Source organism: Pinus tabuliformis, chromosome J (assembly GCF_031772625.1).
Source record: "Pinus tabuliformis cultivar Carrire ecotype Pingquan chromosome J, CPIR1, whole genome shotgun sequence".
NCBI lineage: Eukaryota > Viridiplantae > Streptophyta > Pinopsida > Pinales > Pinaceae > Pinus > Pinus tabuliformis.
This window is the reverse complement of record NC_142295.1, coordinates 1,340,244,363-1,340,264,915: the sequence shown is the minus strand read 5'-3', so window position 1 is coordinate 1,340,264,915 and position 20,553 is coordinate 1,340,244,363. Positions and strand designations below refer to the sequence as shown.

General features: G+C 36.7%; 2 protein-coding genes across 3 annotated transcripts; one reads left to right on the top strand and one right to left on the bottom strand.

Annotated features, from left to right (window-relative positions):
• Positions 1-6,659: 6,659 nt before the first annotated feature.
• Positions 6,660-7,339, bottom strand: LOC149232321 (uncharacterized). 2 transcript variants are annotated; one of them, XM_089376463.1, is made up of 4 exons: positions 7,139-7,339; positions 7,009-7,060; positions 6,889-6,934; positions 6,660-6,795 (listed from the first exon to the last, which is right to left on the bottom strand). In XM_089376463.1, the coding sequence occupies exons 1-4, from the start codon at positions 7,307-7,309 to the stop codon at positions 6,681-6,683; spliced, it is 384 nt and encodes a 127-aa protein (XP_089232589.1). In that variant the 5' UTR covers positions 7,310-7,339; the 3' UTR covers positions 6,660-6,680. The 2 variants fall into 2 exon arrangements, with proteins under 2 accessions (XP_089232589.1, XP_089232588.1); XM_089376462.1 differs by having other exon boundaries at positions 6,889-7,060.
• A 269-nt stretch (positions 7,340-7,608) lies between these two features.
• LOC149232320 (uncharacterized) lies at positions 7,609-10,043 on the top strand. The gene is made up of 4 exons (XM_089381880.1): positions 7,609-8,989; positions 9,200-9,382; positions 9,536-9,859; positions 10,003-10,043. The coding sequence occupies exons 1-4, from the start codon at positions 7,609-7,611 to the stop codon at positions 10,041-10,043; spliced, it is 1,929 nt and encodes a 642-aa protein (XP_089238006.1).
• Positions 10,044-20,553: the final 10,510 nt, after the last annotated feature.

Here is a 20,553-nt window from a genome sequence, read left to right as displayed (position 1 = left end):
ACTTTGGGTTATTTCAACACCACACATAAAAAGCATTGCTCAACTTAAGTTGAATTTCATATTTCAAAGTGGAATGTGTGGAAATCAAAGTTTTTTCTCGTAGAAATAGTTCTAGATATCTTGTATTTTGTATTACAAATTGAATTAGTTTTTCATAGGTGTTTGTTTAGGGTTGAAAATATGTGATGTGTTGTGTACCAAATATCAAAGATGGCCCGTAAAGATGAATAACGAATATTTTATAAATATCATGTGAATAAAGATGAATTAGGTTTGTTTTACATATATCATCCATAACACTGAAATGTAAAAACTGGCAATGTTATGCTTGTATGACATCTGTACAAGTACAGTGCAATATGGAATTGTTGAGAAATTCGTATAGGTACACTGCAATATCGAAACTGAGACATTAATTTTTTTGTCAGTTAGGTGTCATTTTATTTTATTTTGTTGTTTGCTAAGTGTTATATACAATTTCGTTTTATTTCAGTTATACTATATAGGTGTCTAGTTTTACTTTAGTCATTTATTGTTGATGTTTACTATGTAATCTATTTAACCATTTTAAGTATTGAGAAGAGAAATCTCTGCTCCACTTTTTTCTCCCTCTTTTTCATGGTATCAAAAAATTAAAATTAAATATATTTTTTAATTTATTTAATTAATATAATATAAGTTATTTTATTTTGAGTTAAGTCTCGGAGAATAACCATATTTGTCAATGTTTCACATCCCAATTCTCAATAGGGATTCATCATAGGATAATTATTGAATGATTATCGACAAAGAGCTTAGTGAGAGACTAGACTATTTAAAAAAAAATTATCTTATTTTTATTTTCTATTTTATAATAATTATTAACCATATTTAAAGTTTTACTATAATATTTATAATCAATTATTTTTTAATTTTTATTATTATTAATAGATCTTTCAATAAATTGTTTTAATTTTATTATTATTAGTAGATTTTATATTATTATAATGTAATACCTGAATGATTAAATAATTAATTAGTTGAATAGATTTTATTAATTTTTTAATTATTATTATATCTTAATTCTAAAAAAATTAGTTAATTAATTAATTGATTAACTGATTTTGTAATACATGAATGATTAATTAGTTAATTAGTTGAATAGATTTTATTAATTCTTTTTAATTATTATTATATCTTAATTCTAAAAAGATAGTTAATTAATTAATTGATTAATAGATATTATAATAATAATTAATACTAATTATTATTGTAAATACTTAGTAATTAATAATGATGACTAATTATTTCTAATTATATATATATATATATATATAAATTAATACTATTTTATCTAATTAAAATAATTAATTAATAATATAATAATTAACACTAATTATTATTATATGTTAATTCTAAAATGATGGGTTAATAAACTAATTGATTAATAGATATTATAATAATAATTATTAAAAACTAATTATTGTTAAAAATTAATTGTTATTATAATTAATTAATCACTAATCATAATAACAATAATAATAATTATTATTATTATTATAAATAAATTATTATTATTATTATTATAAATAATTTTTAGTCAAATATTAATTATTATTATTAACTATAATAACAAATCTTTAATTCTATTTTTAATATAAGATTATTTTAGTTTTTAAATATAAGATTAGATAGTTGTAATGATAGGAGAGGAGCACAATTACTCTGAGATGTACTGGTGGTCCTAATTCCTCTGATTAAAGGAAGTCAACTTCCACTCATCTTCATACCATTGTCCTATTGTTGAAATTCAGTGAATGTTTTATAATTTCAAGAGCCTCCCTAATCTTCCCCTAATCTTCCGTCTTTGTTATTGTTCCTCTTGTGGTAATTGAGGCGCTCTCCAAACAAATCTGGTGCTTTGTTTTTGAGGAATGCTCCCCAAAGACTTAAGTACAAAACCTTCCATTCTTAATATATGCTCCATGTTCTTTTAGTTTTTAAATGATATTGTAGTTTATAAATCGATTATTTAAAAATATAATAAGACAATCCAATGAAATATTAATTATCTATTTTCACACTTTGAGGAATGCTCCCCAAAGACTTAAGTACAAAACCTTCCATTCTTAATATATGCTCCATGTTCTTTTAGTTTTTAAATGATATTGTAGTTTATAAATCGATTATTTAAAAATATAATAAGACAATCCAATGAAATATTAATTATCTATTTTCACACTAAGTGATTAGATGCCTAGGTAGGGAATTTTCATCTTCAAATTGATTTTCTGCCTTTAGCAAATTTCCGTTCATTCCTGCATATTCACTCCCTCTGAAATCTTCCCAGCAAGGAGGAGATGATGTCGAGGATAGAAATCAGAGAAAACGCCCAAGACACCGATTGGGAACACGTCTTATAGTTTTTGGTCTAGCCCAGCTCTTGTAGTACTTTTAACTCGAGGCTTCCCTTCGACAACATAAATGGGAAAACTAAGGTTTGGATATGACTTAAAGTTTTAATGGAGTAACATAGGCAAGGCTTGAGAACTGTGGGCTACGCGAACACGACAACTAAAACGCATGCATTAGCTAGCATAAGTCAGACTTCATATTTCAAGTGGAATATGTGGAAATAAGATGTATTTTCATGTAGAAAGCGTATTAGATATCTTGTATTTTGTATTGGAAATAGAGTTATTTCTGGTAAGGTGTTTGTTTAGAGTTTGAAAAAATGTCATGTATTCTGTACTTCATATCGAGGATGGCTAGTAAAGGCAAAGTCCTTTTATTTTACTTTATTGTAAATATCATCCAGAGTATCGAAATGTAAATATTGTCAATGATGATGCTTTTATGGCATCCAAACAGTTACGGTGTAACATGTAACCATTGTTCCTCATAGTTGGAACGAATTATAATTTTTTTTTTAATGAATAGTTTATTAAGGTCATTAATTAACACATTGAACGCAAATTTTAAGCTTATTATTTAAGAAATTTAATATGTTTTATATAATTTAATATTAATGTGCAAATTTATTTTTCTAATTAATCCCATGAATAGTCATTCTTATGTATATCGGACATCTTTGGGTCTGAATATGTTGGCAAAAATCAAGAAAAAACAACAAAATTTGAAAAATAATTATGTTTTTTTGAAGCGTGGTTTGAAATAGCATCTGTCTATGAAGTTTGAAATCAAAGTTGCAAGGATAATGATGAAGACAATAAGGATAATGATGAAGCCAATAAGGATAACGTAAAAATGAAAATGTCAATGAAATTTTTTAGTAATGGATTTAAGAAGAGATAAAATTCTATTACGGACTTATGTTGTAGAAAATTGATAATCAAAAAATTGATGATAAAAAGCAAACTATAAAAGATGACATGTGGCAACAATCCACACAAAAACTATTTTTTTAAGAAGCAAAGGACATAAATCAACAACCTAAAATGATTTTCTATGTTTTCATGATAATCAAATATATAGCAATGAAAGAGATGGAAAGACAAATGAAGAGATTGGAAGTTAGAGCCTACAACAAAAGGACAAATATGAAGCAATTAGATGATACAAGACCTAGAAGAACCAAAAAAAAAAAATAGTGCAAGAGTTAATATCAAAGAATTTGAGTCATTGTTACCCTAGATGAAACTTAAACCAGCATACATGTTTAAGTTACATTGATTTGGTTATATTGTCCTCCGTAATTAAAGGAAAGCATCGGATGAAATTACTTTCGTCACAGGGGTGCCACTACCATAACACCTTCAACCTTAAAGGACAATTGCGAAAATATATTTTGTATGATTTAAAATGATAATGGATACAAGATGTATGCAAAGAAAGTGTTGTAAAGCAATTGTAACTGCATATTCTATTGCAGTAGTAGTTGTGTAGTTTGTTGGAGTAGTAGAAGACCATTATAATTGTCCTTGGCTTTCGAATTATGATGTTTTGTAAACTTATTTCTAAGAGTGTTTTTTAGTAGTTTTAGCTACTGTGTCTTTCAAATTAAAGGTAAAAAATCTAATTATAATGAATGAGGATGGGAAATCTCGCAACTCTAATAGTTACTATTTCAAATTAATGGAGGATGGACATTCCTTCAAGTCAATGGTTATTTATTTCAAGGATGTGCATACCCAATTCCAATACGGATTTCAAATTTATTTCACAACGATTCATTTTTTATTTCCTTGGATAATTGTTAATTTTTTTCGCTAAATAACAACACCTAAAGGATGACTATGTGACACTAGTGCTTTCTTTGACCAAAACAATAACGGTATATCTACACAATGTAAAAATTTCTCACTTGCCGATTATTATAATGAAGGTTATATAATTTTAAACCTATTTTCAAGAAACTGGGTATTTATTGCATTTTTGGATGGACATGATTTTATCATTAAAAAATAGCTTATTTTCAAGAAACATAGTTTGTTTTTATTCCTTTTAATAACGATAATTATATTATATTAAAAAAACATAGAATTCTCATGTTTGGATGAACAAAATTTTATAATAATTTTTTTAATTAAAAATGAAAAATTATTTTTCATTTAGCTGTGAAAAGTAAACTTTAAGTTCTAATTATAGAACTATAATTTGAATTTAGGATATATTTAATTTATATTTTGCATAATAATTAATGACATAATGTGAACTCTATATGTCTAATTTTTTTATAAATAAAATTTAAAAATAAATTTATTTTTTAATTCATTTAATTAATTGAATTAATATAATATAAGTTATTTTAGTATCTAAATAAAATGGTGATTTTTATATTGATTGTTTAAAAATGTCACAATTGACTGAAATATTAACCATCCATTTGTAGGCCAACTGAATAATTGCGTAGCAGAAATTTTCATTCTCAAATTGCCTTTCAGCCTCCACATTTCCATTCATGGCCATGTTCGCTCCACGTGAAAACATTTGAGAAAGGAGGACAAGATGACCGGTCTGACAATTGGAGAAGAATCCAAGACAACAATGGGGGACAATTTAGCTCTTGACATATTGCTTCTAACTAGAGGCTTCTCTTGTATTGCATAAATGGATAAACTGAAGATATGGATATGACTAAAAGGTTTAGTGGACTCACATTGATGAAGACTAAAAAACTGTGGGTTATTCCAACACCACACCTAAATAGTTCCAGATATCTTGAATCACCTAAATAGTTCCAGATATCTTGAATTTTGTATTAGAAATTGAATTAGTTTTTCATAGATGTTTGTTTAGGGTTGAAAATATGTGATGTGTTGTGTACCAAAATATCGAAGATGGCCAGTAAAGATGAATAATGAATGTTTTATAGCTATCACGTGAATAAATGTGAATTATGTTTGTTTTATATATATCTTTTATAACGCTGAAATGTAAAAATTCTTAATGTTATGGTTGTATGACATCCGTACAGGGACAGTGCAATATGGAACTGTTGATAAATTTGTACAGGTACAATGTAATATGGTACTGTTGAGAAATTAATTTTGTTGTTGGTTAGGTGTTATTTTATTTTATTTTGCTGTCTGTTAAGTGTTATAGACAATTCAGTTTTATTTCAGTTACACTACATAAATGTCGAGTTTTATTTTAATCCTTTATTATTGATGTTCACTATGCAATCTATTTAACTAAGAAAAAAGAAATCTCTGCTCCACGTTTTTTCTCACTCTTTCTTATAGTATCAAACCACCAGGTCTTAGGTCGCATAAGACTCCGCGCAAAGAACAATGTTTCAAATTTTTTAGGCTCGAAAAGAAAAAACGTGAAAAATCGAAGAGAAAAATTGATGCACGAGCATCCAGCGCCGAGGAGACGAATGACTATTGACGAACTCACGGGAGAACAGAAACAAGTCAGAGGCTACAGGATTGGGTGGACAGACCACCAAGTTGGTTATTGTTTTCTTAATTATTGTTTTATTTCCTTTTATCTCATAGCATTTTAAATTACAAAGTTGTTTAAGCCCAGGAAGGGAAAACTGTTTAGTTAAGTTTTGTTAAAGAATAACTAAATGACAGTTAGGATTCAGGTAGGGCAGTTTGTCAATTAGTTATGTTTCCAGGTAGGTTAAAAAGCAAAATAGGCAAATGTAGAGGGACTTCTTCTCTTCGTGAACAAGAGAGAAATAGAAACTTGATCAAGAAACCCTCTGTAACAGAACTAGTGTAAATTTGTTTGAGATAATCTATTGCTGACATTTTCCCATATTGTGCACACAAGTGTTTACTGTGTATCTACTGTATTTTTGAAAGTGAATTGAAATGGAAAGAGTTTAACTGTAACTAGAATTTCAAGAACGTTACGGGCATCAAATCAAGACCACGAGTCCATATTGCGCAGAACCAGTATGCCAAGCACGAGGAGTAACGCGGCCACATAAAATCAATATACAAGCTTACAAGAAAGAGGTATCAAACCAAACCACTCTGTTTCCATTAACTTAATTAAAGTATTTCATAGTCATTGCACACAGAAAGATCGATAAACCTTACAGTATCATGTGATAAACCCCGGCATCGCCGCAAAACACAAATTACCAAACCCTTGTTACAATAAGATTGTAGTTTGATGCAAAAGAACAAAGCACAGAGACTGCAAACGCCGGCAAAGGGCACGACTGAACCCTAGACAACCTAAACAAGCTGATATCTACATCTACAGCCATATTGAACAATCTACAGACATATTGGAGCAGGAGTAAACCCTACCCGTTTGCAAAGGGTACCAGGGTCGAAAGGATTCGAAGATTGCGCAACTCGAAACCCTCGTGAGCGAGCCTTCTGTTCAAGCCTGCACATAGAAACAGCGAGAGGTTAGAATCATCATCAGTATAAGAGAACGAAGGAGCAAACAAATGCGAGCATGAAGGAGATGTAAACTCACCCACAGGTCGACGGAGAGCTGTTGAGACAGAACCCCATTCCACAAACTGAAAAAGGCACAGAACCTGTAAGTGTCGATAAAAGATAACCGTGCAGGGTGAATCATAGCACGCTAGCTTACCTTCGAGGGCGGAAAGAGATTGGAAGAGCGGCAGCTTCAAGGTCGCAGTTACCTGTACAAAAATTATAGCTCAGTAACAGAGAATGCAAAGACTCTTACAGTGAACCCACGAAAATATAAAGCAGCTTACCATAACCTCAGAACAGAACCACTGAGCCATACAGGTCCACGCACCTCGATAGACAGCATCGAAGACAGAGGAATAGCTCCTCAACAGAAACTGTAACCATTGTAACCATTGACCGAGTACAGGGTTCGTCTGTTGGACAGAACAGTGACCAGGGTTCGAAACCGGGAGCATCGCCACAGGAACGCAGAGAGAGCAGCGGCAGAGTGATAAGTGAAAATGAGCCAAAGGTAAGTCCTTAGGGTTTAACATAGGCGGGAGGTAACGGAACAAGCCGGTGGCTAAACCTTTCAACCGGCAGATGCGTGATTTAATGAGCCTCGGATTGGGGGCCAGGTAAAACCGCGGGAGTTTTGTCCGCACGCAAAGTGACCACCGGGGCCTGAGGTGAGACCACGTGACTGTGTGTCCACGTCACCGAAGGGCTGGGCCATCAAAAGTGGTATCAGAGCTAGTTTCTTGAGTTAGAACCAATGGAACAGGTAGAAGGTGAAGGTGAAGGAAGAGGAAGAGGAAGAGGAAGAGGAAGAGGAAGAGTAGTCCGTAGGGTAGTAGATGATGGACTTCGAGAGGAGATTCGAGTTTTGCGTGAAAGATTGGCAGTGGTGGAGGCTGGGGGAAGAAGAAACCCAGCAGATGACAGTGATGAAGAAGAAGTTGAACCGGAGGATGAGTTCGAAGGGGTAACACCGGAACTCAAATTGTTGAAGTCAGTTTTGCTGTCCAGTCATAAGCCAAGGCATGAGTTACCTACTTATGACGGAAGTCTGTCCGCAGACGTGTTGTTGGATTGGCTGAGTGAAGTCAACAAATATTTCGAATTCGAGGAAACCAGTGAGGATAAACAGGTGAAGTTCGCCGCCACCAAACTAAAGGGACATGCGTCCTTGTGGTGGGACAGCATTCAGGCGGAGCGGAGGAGGCTTAACAAACAGCCTATAAAGAAATGGTCTAGGATGGAGGCCAAGCTGAAAGAGAAATTCCTGCCGAAGGATTACCAGATTATGCTGTACAGGCAGGTACAGAACCTGAAGCAGAGGGGAATGACTGTAAGAGAATTTACAGAGGAGTTCTACAAGTTAAATTTACGGGCAGGATATGTAGAAGACACCCCGGAGAAAACAGCCAGATTTGTGAATGGCTTAAGGGGGGAAATCTTGGATGAAATTGGTATCCTTTCACCCCGGACATTGGATGAAGCCTATCAGTTTGCGTTGAAGGCAGAGGAGAAAATTAACCGGAAGCAAAATGCCAGAAGAGGAGGTGGAACTGGCAGGGGGAAAGGTAAGATGTTTGGAAGAGGCCGAGGTGCAGGTTCAGGTGAAGAAAGCAGCAGCTCTAAATCTGCTGGAGCAGCAGAAAAAGACAATAGCACTAGAGGAGGACGACCACCTCAGCGGGGGCGAGGATATGGTCGGGGCAGGGGAGCTGTCCAGTGCTATCGCTGTCACAAATGGGGACACAAGTCGTATGAATGTCCTGAAGGTGAACCAGCAGGTGGGAGAGGAGCTTATGTTGCTCAGCCAGAGGATGCTGAGGCAACACCTCAAGAAGCGGAAAATGCACCTGAGACAGGTGAAGCTTTGGTGTTGAATAAAGTGCTGTTGAAACCAGCAAAGGAGGTTGCAGAACCAGATCAACGAAAAGCTTTGTTCCGCACTGTCTGCAAGTCGCGGGGCAAGTGCTGCAAACTGATCATTGATAGTGGGAGTACGGACAATCTTGTGGCTGTGGAGATGGTAGAAAAACTGGGATTAAAGAAGTTAAAACATCCCACTCCCTACAAAGTGTCATGGCTGCAAAAAGGGCATCAACTGTTAGTTGACGAACAGTGTGAGGTGGAGTTTCAGATTGGTAAGTACAAGGATAAAATCCTTTGTGATGTCATGCCAATGGATGTCTGTCACCTACTGTTGGGACGACCTTGGCAGTTTGATAGAAGTGCAGTTCATGATGGGAAAACCAACTGCTATAAGTTTGTGAAAGATGGGATCAAGCATACGCTTGTACCCATCAAGGAGGAAAACACAGCAAAAGCTAGTGAAGTGAAAGCACTGCTGTTAGGCGGAAAAGAGTTTATAAGACAGATTGAGGACAGCGAGATAAATTTTGCTGTCATAAGGAGACCAAAGGCAGTGGTACTTCATACACAGGTTTCGGATTTGCCTGAAGAAGTTCAGAAATTACTGCAGGATTTTGGAGACATTGTGGTAGATGATCTTCCAGATGAATTGCGACCAAGGAGAGGTATTAGTCACTGCATTGACTTTATACCATTAGCAAGCCTGCCAAACAAAGCAGCTTACCGCATGAGTCCTAAAGATCATGAAGAAATTAGGAAACAGGTCTAGGAGTTGTTGGAGAAAGGTTTGATTCGGGAAAGCATGAGCCCATGTGCAGTACCAACTGTTTTGGCTCCAAAGAAAGGAGGAGAGTGGAGAATGTGTACAGATTCCAGGGCTATTAACAAAATTACTGTTAGGTACAGGTTTCCCTTACCTAGGATGGACGATATGATGGATTGCTTGAGTGGGGCGGCTTATTTTTCGAAGATTGACTTGAAGAGTGGATATCACCAGATCCGGATTCAGGAAGGAGATGAATGGAAGACCGCTTTCAAGATGAACAAAGGCTTATATGAGTGGCTGGTGATGCCTTTCGGTTTAAGCAACGCTCCCAGCACGTTCATCCGTCTAATGAATGAAGTGCTGAAGGAATTTAATGGTAAGTTTGTAATAGTTTACTTGGATGATATTCTGATTTTTAGTAAGACTAAGGAGGAACATTTCAGACATTTGCAGAGTGTGTTGAGGAAGTTACAGCGAAACAAGCTGCTGATTAACCTGAAAAAGTGTACTTTTTTTCAGCGAGAATTAGTATATCTGGGATTTGTCATTGCAGAAAATGAATTAAAAATGGATCCAGAAAAGGTGGCAGCTATAGTTAGCTGGCCTTCTCCAAAAAGTTTATTTGAAGTCCGAAGTTTCCATGGACTAGCCAGCTTTTACAGAAAGTTTATCAGAAATTTCAGCGAGATTTGCGCACCTATGTTGGACATAATTAAGAAGGTAAATCAGCCTTTTCACTGGACTGAAGCAGCAGAAAGTAGTTTTCAAACTCTGAAAAAGAAGATTACGGAGAGACCGATATTGAGGCTACCTGATTTCAACAAACTTTTCCAAGTTCGTTGTGATGCCAGTGGGACAGCCATTGGGGCAGTCCTTAGCCAGGAGGACAGACCGGTCGCCTATTTTAGTGAAAAGCTAAATGAGAGCAGACAGAAATACTCAACCTACGACAAGGAGTTTTACGCCATTGTGCAGGCTTTGAAACATTGGAGACATTACCTGTTAGGTAACGAGTTTGTCTTATACTCTGACAATTCTGCGTTACAGTACATTATGCAGCAGCATAAATTAAATCATAAACATGCAGCTTGGGTTGAGTACTTGCAAAGTTTCACGTTTGTACTGAAACACATTAGCGGACAATCAAATAAGGTGGCAGATGCACTTAGTAGGAGAACGTTGCTTCTCCAGGAAAGCACGATGCTGATTTTGGGATTTGAACACCTAAAAGAGTTGTATCCAATCGACACTGAGTTTATGGAAGCCTATGAGGCTTGCCAAAACCCGCTGTTACGAAATGACAGCAAGTGGCTAGACTATAATCTATAGGAAGGATTGCTGTTTAAAGGAGGGCAGTTGTGTATACCCAACTGTTCTATGCGGGAAAATATTGTACAGGAAAAGCACAGTGGAGGACTGGCTGGACACTTTGGTATAGACAAAACGATTGCTCAGGTACGACATTTCTATTTCTGGCCGAAATTGCAGCGGGATGTGCAGAGGTACGTGAGCAGATGTAAAGTGTGTCAACTAGCAAAGGGTCACAGTCAAAATACTGGTCTTTATTTGCCATTGCCGATTCCAAGCCGACCATGGGATTCAGTGAGTATGGACTTCGTTCTGGGTTTGCCGAAGACACAACGAGGTTTCGATTCAGTAATGGTTGTAGTTGACCGATTTTCAAAAATGGCACATTTTGTACCTTGTAAGAAAACCAGCGATGCTACTTATATAGCACATCTTTTCTTTAATGAAATCATTCAGTTGCATGGACTCCCGAAATCCATTGTCTCTGACAGGGATGTAAAGTTTACTGGTCACTTTTGGAGAACTCTGTGGAAAAAGTTAGATACTCAATTGCAGTTCAGCTCCGCTTACCACCCGCAGACTGATGGTCAAACGGAGGTAGTAAACAGAAGCCTAGGAAACTTACTTCGAAGTTTAACAGGAGAAAATTCCCAGACGTGGGACCGTGTACTTGCACAAGCAGAGTTCGCGTACAACGATTCACCGAACCGCAGCACCGGGTACAGTCCATTCCAAATTTTGTACGGCATGCATCCGCGAGGAGTGCATGAATTACGAGATTTGGGGAAACTTGAGAAACGGAGCGCTGATGGGGAAGAATTCGCTCAAGCTATGAGCAACTTGCATGAACAAGTAAAGCTGAAATTGCAGGACAGCAGCCAAAAATATAAACAACGAGCTGACACAAAGCGTCGGGAAGTTCAATTTAATGTTGGGGATGAAGTACTTGCGTACTTACGTAAGGAGAGGTTTCCAAAACGGGAGTACCATAAATTGAAATTCAAGAAGATCGGTCCCTGCAAGATTGTCCGAAAATTTTCTGCGAACGCTTACGAGATACAGTTGCCACCTGGGATTGGGATTTCTCCCATTTTTAACGTGGCAGATCTGTTTCCCTATGTCGCTGGTTCGGAGAATGATGCAGCAGCAACAATGCCACAGGACACCAACCATGGAGAAGATACTTGGACGAGACAGTTGCCAACGGCACCACCCCTTGAGATCGAAAGAATTCTGGATACACAGGTAGCTAGACGCACACGCAGGAAAGAGTATCTGCGGTATTTAGTCAAGTGGAAGAACCGTCCAATAGAGGACAGTTCGTGGCTCAACTCAACGCAGATACAAAAGGCGGGCTATTCTGTTGACGACCTCATGGAACGGAGCCATGACTTTTTGCCACCCCGGGAGCCTGATGCAGGAGCATCCAGCTCCGAGGAGACGAATGACTATTGACGGACTCACGGGAGAACAAAAACAAGTCAGAGGCTACAGGATTGGGTGGACAGACCACCAAGTTGGTTATTGTTTTCTTAATTATTGTTTTATTTCCTTTTATCTCATAGCATTTTAAATTACAAAGTTGTTTAAGCCCAGGAAGGGAAAACTGTTTAGTTAAGTTTTGTTAAAGAATAACTAAATGACAGTTAGGATTCAGGTAGGGCAGTTTGTCAATTAGTTATGTTTCCATGTAGGTTAAAAAGCAAAATAGGCAAATGTAGAGGGACTTCTTCCCTTCGTGAACAAGAGAGAAATAGAAACTTGATCAAGAAACCCTCTGTAACAGAACTAGTGTAAATTTGTTTGAGATAATCTATTGCTGACATTTTCCCATATTGTGCACACAAGTGTTTACTGTGTATCTACTGTATTTTTAAAAGTGAATTGAAATGGAAAGAGTTTAACTGTAACTAGAATTTCAAGAACGTTACGGGCATCAAATCAAGACCACGAGTCCATATTGCGCAGAACCAGTATGCCAAGCACGAGGAGTAACGCGGCCACATAAAATCAATATACAAGCTTACAAGAAAGAGGTATCAAACCAAACCACTCTGTTTCCATTAACTTAATTAAAGTATTTCATAGTCATTGCACACAGAAAGATCGATAAACCTTACAGTATCATGTGATAAACCCCGACATCGCCGTAAAGCACAAATTACCAAACCCTTGTTACAATAAGATTGTAGTTTGATGCAAAAGAACAAAGCACAGAGACTGCAAACGCCGGCAAAGGGCACGGCCGAACCCTAGACAACCTAAACAAGCTGATATCTACATCTACAGCCATATTGAACAATCTACAGACATACTGGAGCAGGAGTAAACCCTACCCGTTTGCAAAGGGTACCAGGGTCGAAAAGATTCGAAGATTGCGCAACTCGAAACCCTCGTGAGCGAGCCTTCTGTTCAAACCTGCACATAGAAACAGCGAGAGGTTAGAATCATCATCAGTATAAGAGAACGAAGGAGCAAACAAATGCGAGCATGAAGGAGATGTAAACTCACCCACAGGTCGACGGAGAGCTGTTGAGACAGAACCCCATTCCACAAACTGAAAAAAGGCACAGAACCTGTAAGTGTCGATAAAAGATAACCGTGCAAGGTGAATCATAGCACGCTAGCTTACCTTCGAGGGCGGAAAGAGATTGGAAGAGCGGCAGCTTCAAGGTCGCAGTTACCTGTACAAAAATTATAGCTCAGTAACAGAGAATGCAGAGACTCTTACAGTGAACCCACGAAAATATAAAGCAGCTTACCATAACCTCAGAACAGAACCACTGAGCCATACAGGTCCACACACCTCGATAGACAGCATCGAAGACAGAGGAATAGCTCCTCAACAGAAACTGTAACCATTGTAACCATTGACCGAGTACAGGGTTCGTCTGTTGGACAGAACAGTGACCAGGGTTCGAAACCGGGAGCAACGCCACAGGAACGCAGAGAGAGCAGCGGCAGAGTGATAAGAGAAAATGAGCCAAAGGTAAGTCCTTAGGGTTTAACATAGGCGGGAGGTAACGGAACAAGCCGGTGGCTAAACCTTTCAACCGGCAGATGCGTGATTTAATGAGCCTCGGATTGGGGGCCAGGTAAAACCGCGGGAGTTTTGTCCGCACGCAAAGTGACCACCGGGGCCTGAGCTGAGACCACGTGACTGTGTGTCCACGTCACCGAAGGGCTGGGCCATCAAAAATGCAATTATGTAGTATTCGCAGCTCAACCAAGAAGAAGCTACGCACAAAGTCGTAAACATGAAAATTTATTGAATTCTTAATGTTTTTGCACCCCTGCGTTTAAAAAACTGTGCAAGAAACTACGCGCAAAGTCGTATACATTAAAATTGATTGAATTCTTAATATTTTATCACCCCATGCGTTTAAAGAACTGCCCAAGAAACTACGCACAAAGTCGTAAACATACAAATTTATTGAATTGTTAATATTTTTGCACCCCTGCGTTTAAAGAACGGCCCATAACTGGCGTCGGAGCTGCGCACAAGGCAAAAATTAAAATCTCAACGTTCCGCTCGCTGAATTCGAAGGCTCGTGCCAAAAAATGTGTCAACGTTACAATTGAAAGGAGCGGTCAACAAAAACTTTCGGACTAAAAGCTTCATTTATTTGAATGAATTCTCAATTTCTTTTGTTGAGTCTCTGAAGAAACATCGCATTCCTTTTATAAAAGTGCATGTTTAAAATGATTTTAAACTTACGATCTTTGTTATGATTTAAAAAGAGTATTAAAAAGGGAGGTTCTTTTGTTAGGTTTTAAAAAGGTGTATTAAGAAAAGGTTTTTCAATTTTTTTTTAAATAAAAAAACATTGGAAAGAAAAAGAATTACTTTTAAGAAGGTGATGTTAGTTATAGAAAAAGAGGGCACTACGTATTTTTAAGTTGATTTTTTTTTAAAAGACAAAAGGGTGCCTAAATTTGTATTTGAATAAACGGCTTTCTTGAATGCTTTGCCACAATAACTCTGCGTGGAAAAAATTAAGAGTTTTAGTCTTTGAGAATGAAGACATACCTGTAAGCTCAAGAGTGTTGGGATACACTTCAAACTGCTTATGTAGAGCTGATCCAAGAATCATTGACGTCCATGTCCAATAATCAAAGGAATGCAACTATTGAATTTAGAAAGAAAGAACACAGAGCCAAATGTTGGATACAAAACTCAGTTGATGACTCTATTTTTGACAAGATAACTGGCACATCCACAACAAATGAAGCTTGCAAAATCTTGAAAGTTTCCTATCAAGGTAATGATAGAGTGAAGAAAGTGAAATTAGAGACATTGAGATCACAGAAACCTTTAAGATGAGTGAAATTAGAGACGTTGACATCACAGTATGAAACCCTTCATATGACTCACACAAAAAATGTGGATCAGTTCATGACTAGAGTCGCGAGAATGGTCAGTTAGATCAAGTTCATCGGTATAGTCAATCGGATCAAGTTCATTGGTGAAACCATTTTGGATCAGAAAATTGTTAAAAAAGTCCTTCGAAGTTTTCCCAAGAAATATGATATGATTGTAACAACCATTCTGGAATCCAAAGATTTTTCTACTTTGTCAGTAGAACAGTTGACTGGATCGCTTATGGCACACAAAACAAGACTCATCTTGGCAGAAGATTCCATGGAATAAGCTTTCAAATCACAACTCTCTTTTAGTAGTGGTAGAGGCAGAGGATATAGAGGCGGAAACAAGGGAGGCGGAGGTTGAAGCAGAGGCAAATTAGAATATCATCATCCAGCAAAGAAGTGGAGAGATCCACAAAACCAAACTCAGAGATGCAGACCATGGAGTAAATCTAATGTCTAATGTTATTACTGAAAGAAATTTGGGCATTATGAAAATGAATGTAAAAAGAAACAATCATATCAACAAAGGAACAATGTTCATCCCTCCAAAAATGAAGGAGAACCCTCTGAAGGAATGTTTCTTTCCTGCCATCTAGACACTCACAACAAGGATATTTGGTTGTTCGACAGTGGCTACAACAATCATATGTCATGTAACAAAAATATGTTTTCTTATCTCGATGCTTCATAACATCATAAATTAATCTTGGAGATAGTTCTTGCATTAAATCTAAAGGAAAAGGTATTGTCCCTATTCTTAGTAAACAAAATGAACAGAAATACATTCCTCGTGTTTATTATGTTCCAAATCTGAAGCATAAGCTCATTAGTGTAGGACAACGGATGGAACATGGTTATTGTGAAAGATTTCAAGGGAACATATGTTATATCTATAACAAACATATAACAAACCTCCCAATAAAACACTGATAGAAAAGGTTGAAAAAACCAAGAATAGGATGTTTCTTTTGACTCTTAGAAGTCGAAATTTCTCACAGTCTTTAGTTCACAATATGTCACGAATAGATGAATTTTAGCCATCGTATTTTTGATATGGCCATATCCCATTCAAGGCTCTCAGTCAACTTTGGAAACAACCAATCTTCATTGTTCTCCTTACTATGAATAAAACAAACTGTAATTGTGACATTTGTGTTATGTCCAAGCATAAAAGAAATAGCTTTCCAACTGGAAAATATGTTAGATATAGCTAGAATAAATTATAATACTTCTATAAATAGTTTAATAAGTTTACTAATTAATTAATTATTCATATTGAATGTAAATTTCTAAATTTACTAGTTAAGAAATTTAACAACATAAACGTGAGTTCATCTTTATACTAGTAAATTTAACATCATGAACGTGAGTTCATGTTTATATAATTTGATTTCAACGTTGTAAACCTATAAATAATCATTGTCATAAAGACCAGAGATATGATCATTAATTCTTGAAATCGTGATGTTTTAACTGAATTTCCATATGGGAGGAGACTGCTCAATAATTCCATATCTATGTTGTAGAATCATAACATAAAGGAATACTCAATTTCACTTGGAACTTTGAGCAGAGAGTAGCGATCTCTCTTCAGAGCGAAAAAGAGTTTTTGCATTTTTTTTAGTTACTTGAGCCGGATGAGAGGAAACTTTCACATCCGATCCTGAAGGGGGGCAAATCTTAGAATAACCTATCCAAATCTTTTTCTTGCTAGGCCCATAGCTAACAAACCAACTTTATTGAGATCACGGGGTACATTCGATTATGAGATTCAATCCTGGAGAGAGATTATTCCTCATTACCTCTCTGCTCGTCCTTATTACCTCTTTCCTCGGGGTTCTGGAACATTTAAAGAGAGAGAAATAGCTACTGGGGGAGATGCTATCGGGAAACAACTAATGGGTCTGGATCTGCAAATGATTATAGATCGTTCACATATGGAATGGAAGAACTTGGTGGAATTGAAATGGAATAGATTGGAAGAGAACCAAGAATCTACTGTGGATAGATGGGAGGATGAAAAAATTAGAAGAAGAAAGGATTTTCTGGTTGGACGCATGAAATTGGCTAAACATTTTCTCCGAACAAATATAGAACCAAAATGGATGGTCTTATGCCTATTACCGGTTCTTCCTCCCGAACATTGAGAAACTCTCTTCCTTTCAAAATCATATGAGAAAGACATGAGAAGAATATATAGAAATTATTAGAGTTTAGGGAAACAATTTGTATTCTATCTGAATCAATTTCAAAATTTCGGCTCGTTTGTTTTAATTGACAGTAAATTCTAAAGCGATTAATTATAATTTAGGCTATAAATACGTTATTATATTGATTCCCATAAACGTAGAGGACCCAGCTTATCACATTAACGGGAATAGAAAATGACAATATTTTTCACTTGACAGTAAAACGCAAAATATAAATTCCAGAAATCATGCATGGAAACTAAATCAAAATGGAGATTTCTGAGACTAACGCCAAGCAAATTATAAAAAATTTCATTTGAACTTCATAGGACAAAATACATGTGTTTGAAATTGGAGGACGCAACTTCGATTAAACGTTTTAAACTACTAGATTTATATAGAGCCTTTTAACATTGTTTTACATGGTGAAAACAAATTTTTACGTGCCCACCTTTTTTTGCTCCGCTCCAAAACATTCAACCTGTCAACAAAAATAGAACTAAAAGAATGCATTGATGTATTAAATTTAGGGTAAGATGAACATTAGGAGAGAGGACGGGTGCACAGAAACAAAAATTTAATTTCCAAGTCTTTCATACATTACGCGGTACATATTCCATCTACGCAATACACTCAAACATTTACTACATCATTTAGTCCATGAAGATATTTACATGAATTTTATTGATTGAAGTATTGTAAGCATGGGGAGACTAGTATGCTGGTTGTGAATTTCGTTTACATTCATGTCTTTCACCTCAAACCAAAATATGAGATTGTGATTATTTATTTATTTTTTATTTTTTTTGGGTACTTTTCGAGTATGTTCACACGGTGAGGCATTATTGAGGGGTTGTGATTATTTCCAACATTCTGCTTTAATCACAATCATTGATATTGAAAATTCCCAAAATATATATTAGATGGAAAAAAATTTCTCTTAACAATGGTTTGGTGAAGATATCTGCAAACTATTCTTACGAACTATAATGTTGCAAAACAATTTCTCCAATGTTATGAAGATGTCTATTGAATTGATATCTAGATTCAATGTTACTCGATTGGGGTGTGTACTGGATCTTGGGTGCAATCACCTCAATTAAATGACACATACATCAAAGGACTAACCCACCACCTTCCACACTCGTGCCAAGGCTGGCAGGGTTGCCTCATGCAAAAGGGGACGTAATATCAACACTGGTGGTGGTAGGGGGAGCCATTCAAGGCATAGACATCTGGTTGATTGCATGCAGTGGTTTGGATGCGAGTGGCTGGGCCTAGCTCAAAGGAAGGTGGCAGACAAAGTTAACTGCAGCGGAGAAAGACCGGCACTGGTGTGTCATCATCCATCCTTAGCGCTAGTTATTTGGTATGTAGTCTGTTTCCTCTCCTTTTTCTCCATGAAGAGCATCTTCTGGATAAAAAAAATTGGGTCAGCTTGGTCTAAAGTCATGGGGATTAGAGGGTCTGTGTCCTATCTTGATAATGTCTAAATCGGTTCAGGGGTTCAGCATCTGGATGTCTCGAAGGGGATTAATTGTAGTTTTCTCCCTCTCCTTTTTCTCCATGAATAGTGTCTTCTCCATAAAAGGCTTGGGTTCGTTGGGTCTGAAGTTGTGGGGATTATTAGATCTGCATCCTGTCTTGATAATGTATTCGTCGGTTTGAGGGTTAAATTATCGTAATTGGATTGGGCATGCTCCTTTGTCTGTCATGTTTTGTCTCCTCGTGGTAATGGAACCCATGGATTTGTATCTGTACAGGGTTGACCTGGCTAGGTTCTGGGGTAGTTTAGTGAAGTCTCAGGCCTATGACTATTAGAATATAGATTGAGTCAGGACGTGTGGGTGCTTGGTAATCTGATGCAGGGGGGCTATGGTGTCATCGAGACTCCCTGGTAGTCTTGTGGGAGAAAAACCTTTCGCCATATCCATGCGAGTTGGTTTGTGTTGAGTGTGACCCTTAAATCCGATGAGTCTTGGTGTAAGCGGGTGGAACCCCTGCTTATTTCGAGGAGCACTGTTAATTTTTTTTGTGAAAAAAGGAAGGCCGGTAAGACCCATGTTTTGGTTTTACGGGTGTTTGTAGGTCTCTGGAGAGGTGAACATGTTTCTAACAAAAACGGCAAGATGGGTTGTCGTGGGCTAATATCACCTATGAATACTCGGCGTCACATTTCTTCAAGCTGCAAAACGGTAACCATGGCTTGTGAAACACCTCAAACCTAAAGCCCTACCCCTTGTGGTCGTGACAGGAAGAACAAAGATAAACAAGAAGATGACCAATCCAGTGCACCTATAGGGAAGACGAGAGGCCAAAACCCTTCTGTGAGCATCATCAATGAAGTTCCAAAAGCTTACCACGAAAGAAAAGCAAAAGAAATTTGGCAATTGATTGAGGAATCAGACGGAGATCTGAAACGTGAGGTTGGATCAATGGAAGTCAATGCTAAGGATTGGCTGATATTGGTGCCAAATCCTGGGCATATAAGAGGCCGAATAACCTAGTTTAAACACACCCTATTTCTTTATTAGTCTATGAAAGAGATTCTAGGCAAGGCCCTGCAACAAATAGATTTGAACATGGCCACCATAGTGCAGGATTTCTCAAACTATAAGAAATAATTTGAGAAGCTCCAGTTCTAAATGCAGAAGCAGGATGGGCGCCTCCAGTGCATAGAAACCACCTACCGTGCATCCTCTCTTCGATAGAACTCCCGGGGTCCAATGCAAAAAAATTGACACTAGTGGAATCTACTTCATCTGAGGAAGTAGATTAGTAAGTATGATGTCTCTTTCTGTAGTTTTTTGATATAGATAGCTTTTAGTTTTCAATGTATAGACAGTTATCCGAGTATGCAAGTAGCTAGTAGGATAAGCATAGACATACAATCATATATTTTGTCACTAGAAGGACTTAAGACATACCCTTTTTGGATGGCATACCATGTCGTTAGGTGGCCAACAGACTTGGTTTCCCATAGGGAAAGTTAAGGCCACCTAACTATGTTTAAAATTGGTTGTAACTTGCTGTTAAACTAATAGAAAAAGGAGGTGCAACCAAGCTTAACAAAAAAAAATACTTAGAGTCAATCTGTTTTCTCCTTTTTTGAAAGACAAAATTATTAGAAAACGTAATTACAGAATTGTTGTCTCAATATATTCTTTTCACTGCTTGTTCATGCCATAAATATCTCAACATTTTT